The sequence below is a fragment of the Eretmochelys imbricata genome, chromosome 16 (genome assembly GCF_965152235.1).
Source record: "Eretmochelys imbricata isolate rEreImb1 chromosome 16, rEreImb1.hap1, whole genome shotgun sequence".
In the NCBI taxonomy this organism is placed as follows: Eukaryota; Metazoa; Chordata; order Testudines; family Cheloniidae; genus Eretmochelys; species Eretmochelys imbricata.
Genome location: NC_135587.1, coordinates 9,969,246 through 9,977,708, shown reverse-complemented (window position 1 = coordinate 9,977,708; position 8,463 = coordinate 9,969,246). Strand labels below are relative to the sequence as shown.

Below are 8,463 nucleotides of genomic sequence, written 5' to 3'. Positions count from 1 at the left end.
GTATGTACAAGTGTATTTTGTCCCATGCTGTTCTTAAGCTCAGCAGGATGCTGCCTAAATCAGTACAACCTGGGTATTACAGTACAGCAGAGATCAGTATGGGAGTATGAAGAAAGGAAGGATAATTACTGCATTCAGTGTCTGATTACCAGAATACAGTGGGAAAGAATGACTAGCTTCCATTTCGCCAAGTGATCATGGAAGAATTTTTTTTTCTTTTTTTTTTCTTTTTTTTTTTTTTTGAGGAACACTGATGCATAGTGGTCTAGTGGATACCTGGGTTTTATTCCAGGCTGTCACTGACCTGCTGTGTGACCTCAGGCAAGTTGCTTCATCTCTTTAGGACCGTTTCTCCTCTTACCCTGTCTTTCTTGTTTATTTACATTGTTAGCTCCTCAGGGTGAGGACCCATGTGTGTACACAGCAACTAGGTGCTACTGCAACAGATAGTAAGTAAAAGGGTAGGGGAAAAAAAGAAAACTGAAGAGACTCCAGAGTTAAATAAATTCTTTACTTTCAAATATCATAGTGCCAGGCTTCTACTTCAAGTTAACAGTAGAATATATAGAGGGTGCTTAAGACACAGTCATTCACAAGCTCCTGAGGACTATTAGCCAGTACTGCACACCCAGAATATTTTTTTTTCCTTACTGGGCTTAACCCTATTTTCATGTTACCAACACTACTACAGTAACAAACTCCACTCTATGAGGCCATCAGAGCTGTGTTTTCCAATAGATACAGACTCAGAGGCTTGCAATTTAAACCTGTCTGGCATCTCACATTTTTGAGCAAGGAAAACCGATTTTTAACACCCACCAAGAAGCACAGAATGTTAACGTTCCCCTTAAATATCTAGATCACACTTAATGCATATTTGAGACGTGGCCATGAAATCTTTGGATAAGATCTGAATCCATATAAAGGTAAACTAGAGTCTCTCCAACAAGATAGATAGCCTACAACTTACTGAAATAATTTAACACCTCTACGAGAAGCACACAGGGCTATAGCAAGTCTAAGGGCTGTACACTTCATCTGAAGCATAGCTGTTATTGTTAACACTTCCATAGACCCATTCCTTCCCCCTCCGCTATCCATTGATGCGGTAATTCACATGGATTTCCGGTTTGATGTCGCACACAAACATCAGCAGATTATTCAGGACTTCCTCCCTGTTCTTCTGGAAGTTGCCCTGGATTGCACTCATCTTCACCTGGGTCTCCTTCTCTACTTCTGTGGTGCAGCTGCCGTGAGATCCAAGAGCCTAAGAAAGAAAGAGAGAAGCCCACTTAGAGATACTTGGCAACCAAACAAAATGTTGTGCTCAGGTGTATATACAGAATGGCAGAACAGTTACATCCTTTGGTGCACGGACTCGTGGTTAATGGACTGTACTGGGAACCGGGAGAGATCTAGGTTCCATTCCCAGCTCTACCAATAACCCAACATGTGAGCTTGGGCAAGTCCCTTCACTTCTCTGTGCCTCTATTTTCACCTCCCATCCTCAGACTGCCTTACATATTTAGATTAAGCTTTTGGGGGCAAGGTCGGTCTCTCTCTCTAGGTATTTGAGCAACGAGGCCCTGATTCCAGTTTAGGGCTCTCTAGGCACTACTGCAGTAAGAAAATAATTTCAAATAAAAAACAAAGCCCTTTACAAACAATGTAATTTAAGACGTAAAGCACTTCTGCAATACAAATTCATCCCTTCTATTCTTTGATGTTCTTCAAAAATCTCCAACTCTGTGAGATTAAGCACCTCTGTGTTTACACCCTACACACTATTGTAGTCACCTCACTACAAGACAGGAATGATGGGGTATCACTTGAAAACTAACAACTCCCTGATCATTAGTATTCTTGGGTGATGTACGTAAGCAATGGGTATTAAGAGTTATGGACATATGCTGGAATGATTACTAAAGTGTGTTTAAAATAGGCATGCTGGGGGTGGGGAGGGTAAACAGGTCTGCACTAGACAAATGAAGCGGAGTTTTCCCCACCTGGGAGTCTTTGCAAAGCACTCTGAAAGACAATGAGAATGTATTTACATATCATGTAAACAGACCTGTGGGAGAGAAGACAAGATCCAACTACACCCAGCAGGAGAGAAACCTTGGTCTGGTTTTACTTTTCAAAGAAGCCATTGCAAAGGTTTACTTGTCTATAAAGACAGGGGGGCTGAACCTCAAGTGACGAACAACTGAATCAACTTTACTGTATTATAAATTGTGTAGAGTGAGAGCTTTTATGAAAGCCTATGACACCCTGGCGATTAATATCATTGTGAACTCTATGTACCAACACTACATATGGAATTATGGCTGCTCATTGATATTAGGCTTTCCAGTCTGTGACCAAAAGGGAGAAAAAAATTCCCCCAGAACATGAGGGATGGCAGCAACCTACAGTGAAATTAAGCAAGGTGCGACCAGAAACAATAGAAGCTCCATTTACATAGAGGACCAGCAGGGGGATGGGAAGCCCTCAGGAAGGGAAAAATCAGCATGAGGTCATCCTGCCTCTTGAAACAGTCATTGAACTTTGGACGACATAAGCAAGGAGAAATGCCATCTTCGGCATCCAGCACTGGCCAAGCATAAGGAAACACAGCTCTTGCAAGCTAAGAAAGATGGGTCCTTCAAGCAAAGGGGGGCTTGAAGTCTCAGGGAACTGAATATAGGTGTGAGAAACTATTGTGAACAAAACCTGTGCCTTGCTAGATTAAGTTTTAGACGCATGTTTTCACTTTCATTTGCTTGTTATCCTTTCTAACTTTATTCCTTTTACATAGTATAACATAAAAAACTAACAACAATAGGACATAGGCTAAGTTCCCTGTAAGCTTTGGGGGCCACACAGCAGCCTTCTTGGCGCCAGCGCCCAGGGAACCCGCCTGGGGGACTTGCTGAGGCCAGAGGAGGGTCGCCCCTCCCCCAGCCCCAACCTAGCCTGGCCCCCAAGGATCTGTGCTCTGCAATGTACAGCCCTCTCCTGGACCATTCAGAGATAATAAGGTTCATTTGTTCCTCTAAAGAGAAAAAAGCAGTTTACAGCTTATCTGGGGTAAATACACCCTTTCCCTGCAAGGTTTAGAGTAAAAAAGAACAGCCTACGTCCCGTGTTCCCTGTGATTTTTTCCCACCCATGTGCCATGGAACCCCTCCCCAAACCCAGCCCCAGCTCAAACCTGCCAGGGGAGGGGTGCCTATCCTGTGGCTCCAGCCCCAGAGCTGCTGCAGTGGGGAGAGGCACCTCTTCCCCACCCCAGCCCAGGTGCTGCTGCGGGGCATCCTCTCTCCACACCATAGCCCTGGAGCACCCTTCTGCACCCCAAACCTCGCACCCCCAGCCAGAGCCCTCACACCCCTGCACCCAACCCAGAGCCCCTCATCCCCGGCCAGAGCCCTCACACCCCTGCAACCCAACTCTCTGCCCCAGCCGAGCCCCCTCCCACACTCCAAACCCCTCGGCCCCACCCCCACCACATGAATTTGGTTATGTGCACCAATGTGAAGGTGATGTGTCACACATCACCTCCATATTGGTGCACATAACCCAATTCATTCTGCACATGGGTGGGAAAAAATCAGAGAGAACACGGGACATAGGCTGTTCTTTTTTACTCTAAACCTTGCAGGGAAAGGGTGTATTTACCCCAATAAGCTGTAAACTGCTTTTTTCTCTTTAGAGGAACAAATGAACCTTATTATCTCTGAACTGTCCAGGAGAGGGCTGGGAGTGTGTTGGGTTGCAGAGCACAGATCTTTCTCCCAGCTGTGGGCTGGGAGTGTGTTGGGTTCACCCTGCAAGTAGTAGCCTAGGCTGGTGGAAGCCAGACTGGGGCTGTAGACAGGCTGCTGAACCAGGGCTGTCCAGCACAGACACTTCAGGTTGTGACCTACATGCTGGTGGCGAGTGTCCCAGGCTGGGTGATGGGAGTAGGTGAGGGTAATCCAGGCCTCAGCAGTATTTCAGACAAATAAACTCTAGCATTAAATACCGTCTGTGGCCCAAGTGCCTTCTATCAAGGTACCATTGTAACAAACAGCATTTGTGAGAATGAACTGGATTTAGTAAGGGAAGCAGGAAGACGAGCATTGTCTCTGCTTCTAGCATTAATACATACTGCGCATGTTGCCAGAGTAACTTATAGTGTTATACTCTACGAACGGGACCGCAGGAGCACTGATCAGTGTATGATCTTGTTAATTAACTGCTTTACTGCTAGGGCAGAAATTCCAGCTTCCGAGATGCGACAAAATATTTTTGATGCCCTGGCTCCTTTCCACTGATATAAACCAAGACATCTGGCTGCATGTTAAAGCACAGAGAAGCAATTAAGGGAAACTGCTCAAGGACAGAACACCCCATGTGGAACGTTCCACCAAGAGGAGCAGCAGCCAAACATGATTTCCCAGAGATCTAACCGCATCATCACATGCAGATCTCAGTGCAAGTAACACTGATGGAGCCCGGTGGCTGATTTGATGGCAACAAATTATCTAACTAACAGCTGCTTCCTTGGCTTTGAACTCCTTCTCCCTCTGTAGGCGGTACTGCTCAATCTCTTCCTGGGCTTCTTCTTTCGCCTGCTTCAGCCTCCGGTTCTTTCCTGTTTCCAAAGAAAGAGCCTTATTAAGGAACAATTTACGCCCGACAGCCAGGCCAGATTTAACAGTGACAGCACTTTCCCCCAAGCTATTGGACTCTCACAGCAATTGCTGTAGCATTTGCAATTATAGCAAGCTATGAAGAGACTGCAGGAGGTCAACTCCAGAATGCAGTATACCCTTTCCAACCTCCCACAGCCTTCCAAATTCATACAGATAACTGGTATTTCCATATTCTCCAGGAAGCGCTTGAAGGGCACTTGTGTGCCATTGATCCATTGCCACGCTCTCCAGCTGGTGAGCTCTGATAATGAACAAATAGCCACCAAACCCAGCAGATGTTGCTAGAAAACACTCCGCCGCTGGCTCAGCTTACAGAAGGAGTACAGCACATTGCAGAGCACTGTGAATCTGCATGGCAGAGAGGTCAAGTTATCCTAATTTTGCCGCAAGACAGATGTGCAGCTGCCCTAAGAGAGTTAGCTGCTATATGAACTTTTCCCCTTCAAGATTTCTGTAATTAAACTGAACTAAAGCCATCCAGTTCCCATACAACAGCGTAAGAAACTGAAGCTACTAGGCCAGAAGCAGTCCTTAAAACCGGTCTTGAAAAATGTGACACCTTGAACTCCTCAGGGCTGGGACTATGGATGAATTCCTAGCTCCACTTATATCAATGGCAAAACTCTCATTGACTTGGATGGGGCCAGGATCTCTATGTAAGTAGTCAACATATATATATATACACACAACGTCCCTTTCATTAACAACAGCCAAGGGAGTAAACCTACCAGCTAGAGGCAGATAAGAAACATGCAGGAGCCACCCAATTAAGGCCAGTATTTGGCCAATAAAACTGGTCCAGCCCCCAGTTGATGGGATTCCTAATAGAGCAGTACCTGGAGGCCTTGCTTGGTGGCACCATCTTTCATGTTAATTTTTAGATAGTAGAACAGTTTTCTGATGAATCCGAAGCCTTTCAATGCCTCTCCAGCTGCTGGAATGGAGAAGTGTCACCCACCCCCTCTTTCCCATACATCCCCCCAGGAGACAGAGCTTTCTCAGGAGCTTGCCCGAGATTGTGCAACGAACTCCCACAGGAACTAAGGACCACCACAAACCTCGCCACCTTCCACTTTAAGTGCAAAGTGCATTTCGTTGATCTTGCCCTCTCTAACAAAAACATAGCCACATATGCGAATATAGATTAATATTTAAAAAAACAGAACACACTGCACTGCGCACACTTTTCTCTCAAGTGACAGATCCTAAGCCTGATCTACACTAGGACATTAGGTTGGTGTAACTAGATCCCTTTGAGGGCACGAAAAATCCACACTCCTGAACAACACAGTTATTACACCCGCCCAACACACACCCCGTGTGCACATCACTAGGACGATGGAAGGGGGATTGACCTGGTCTGTAGCAGCTGTGCGAAACAGTGATCAGTTTCACCACTGCTCAAAGGGTCCTGAAAAAAAAGCAACAAAACTGACCACTCTTTTGATTCATCCCTCTATTGCTTGAGAAAGCTACCAGCAGTGATGCTGGAGCCACCTGTCTGCAGACTCAGCAAAGCTGCACTGTGCTAGTTTACAGCCTGTTCATCTTTGGAACATTTTTTTTCAAACATGGAAATCATATATATATATATAGCGCCATGGAAGTTTTCCTATTTGCCACTGAAAAGTTGATTTTTTTTTCCATGCCACGAATAACCTAGCTAGTTTACTCTATTATTCCTGGGGTCATATTGTTTGTTATTCACAAACATGTGAGAGGCCAGTTTGCCTGTGAAAACATTCACAAACCTCTACAGTTATATGTATTATACCAAATGATGATTTGTCCAACAAATTGTACCAGAAAGCATTATTCATCAACTGCTAGTCTCCTGCTTAAAGAGCTGAAGTTATCCAATCAGAAACAATACCATATGATTTGGGTGACAAATCACGTCATGAAGAGCAAAAAGCTTGCAAGCAACACATCAGCTGAAATCTGTTTCCAGAAGCTATTTGGCAAATATGTACAAACGGATACAATTGCACAAATCAAGATAGGTTCCATGAGCTGAGAGGGATGTCAGATAATTAGTAATTAATAACTTGACCAGCTCTACTCCTAAGTAAGACTAAGATTTAGTCACGGGTATTTTTAGTAAAAGTCATAGACAGGTCATGGACAGTAAACAAAAATTCACAGCCCGTGGTCTGCCCGTGACTTTTACTATATACCCTTGACTAAATCTTGGGTGCTCTGGAGGGGGGGCTCCAGAGATGCCATGGGTACTCTGGGGTGGGGGTGCCGCTGGTGCTCTGGGGCAGGCACCATCTGGGGGCATTGCCGGTGCTCTGGGGGAGGGGGCAGTGGCCGGAGACTGCCCCAGCAGCGGCCGGTGCGGCTGGCCCAGGAGCCACCTGTGTGGCCCTGGGGTCGGTCACACCAGCCGCTGCAGAAGTCACAGAATCCATGACCGAGTCACGGCCTTACTCCCAAGTAACTGGTGTGCAGGACATCGCATTCTTCTTTGGGCTTAGTAAACGGTCTTGTGAGACAGAGGAAGTCTAAGAGTTTCAGGCCCACCCTCCTGTTCCAGGGGGAAGTAAGAGCGGGAACCAGGGTCTTCCACCAACCCACTCTTCAACCTGGGAGGGGACATCAGCACAAAACCCGAACACTGAGCCAGCTGCAATTAATTTAGGGCAGCGGAACCTAATGCAGGGCACTGGTAAGCAAGAGCCAAACCAGAACCAACGTGTCTCCCACGCACCCGGCCTTGCAGGAGTCCTTCGCACAAGGGAAGGTCCTGTCCTTACATTTTTGTAAGCTTGGGTCTTGACTGGTACCCACTCAGTCCCTGCATGACAGATCCCCCGTGGCCCCACGTCCTCCCATTTCGCCCCCCCCCGCACCCACACGCGCACCCCACACACCGCGCACCCCCCCACGCGCACCCCACACACCTACCCCTCAACCCCCAACCCCCCCCCCCCCCCCCCACACACACACACACACACCCCACCCCCGGCCCCTTGGCCCCGCCCGGACAGACACGCAGCGGCCTGGGCGCGGGCCAGGGGCAGCCAGACGAGAGCCCACCCGGGCCGCCCCTTGGGCGACTCACAGCGGCCCCCAGACCGGACACGGGGGCAAACGGGCCCCGGCTCCAGGCCCGGCGCCCGCTCCCCGGGGGAGCCCCGGCCCCTCCGCCGCAGGGGAGGCCCCCGGGCCTGGCCCCCCGCCGCCCGGGCACTCACGCTTGCGGGCTTCGGCCACCTTCTCGGCCGCGCGCTTCTCGGCCTGCAGCAGCTGCTGGATGCCCTGCGACTGGCTGGCCATGGCGGCACCCGGGCTCTGCGCTGCTCCGCCGGCCCGGCCGGGTCACGTGGGCTGCCGCTCACCTGACCCCGTCAGCTGACAGCGAGCGAGCGAGCGGAGGGCGGGGCGCGCGAGCCTCCCCCCCTTCACTGCAGGCTCCGCCCCCCACTGGCGCCCAATGGCTGCAGCGCCCCAACCCCCCTCCCCTCCCCCGCTCTGCAGAGCGCTGACCACCCCGCCCCCGCCCGTGGGCCCTGGCCTCTGCCCCGCCCCCCCATCGCTGTGGGGGGGACCTCCCTTCTGCCCCCCCCAGGCCCACAATGGCCGGGGTCCTTCCACCCCTTTCTGCCCTCCTGCTTTGCCCCCTCCCCCGGCTACGGGTGGATCTGGGATGGGGGGCAGAGCCGCAGCCCTGTCTGCTGAGCACCCAGGGGTGCAGGAGAACGTGGCAGGGTGGCTAGGGTGACCAGAGCGCAAGGGTGAAGAAGCGGGGCAAGGACGGGGGGGATAATAGGCATCCATA

The 8,463-nt window shown here is 49.5% G+C and overlaps 1 protein-coding gene across 1 annotated transcript; it reads right to left on the bottom strand.

The window, feature by feature from the left end:
• Positions 1–492: 492 nt before the first annotated feature.
• Positions 493–8,038, bottom strand: ATP6V1G1 (ATPase H+ transporting V1 subunit G1). The gene is made up of 3 exons (XM_077835747.1): positions 7,880–8,038; positions 4,518–4,618; positions 493–1,267 (listed from the first exon to the last, which is right to left on the bottom strand). Exons 1-3 carry the CDS (start codon positions 7,959–7,961, stop codon positions 1,094–1,096), a joined length of 357 nt encoding a protein of 118 aa, XP_077691873.1. The 5' UTR covers positions 7,962–8,038; the 3' UTR covers positions 493–1,093.
• Between the last annotated feature and the right edge of the window lie 425 nt (positions 8,039–8,463).

Bases quoted from the DNA above. Each gene is read 5' to 3' on its own strand.
- ATP6V1G1 (XM_077835747.1), bottom strand. From the start codon at position 7,961: ATGGCCAGCCAGTCGCAGGGCATCCAGCAGCTGCTGCAGGCCGAGAAG. The intron at 4,619-7,879 runs GTGAGTGCCCGG...CTTTGGAAACAG, and splicing joins GGTGGCCGAAGCCCGCAAGC to GAAAGAACCGGAGGCTGAAG. The intron at 1,268-4,517 runs GTTAGTTAGATA...TTTCTTTCTTAG, and splicing joins TCAAAGCCAAGGAAGCAGCT to GCTCTTGGATCTCACGGCAG.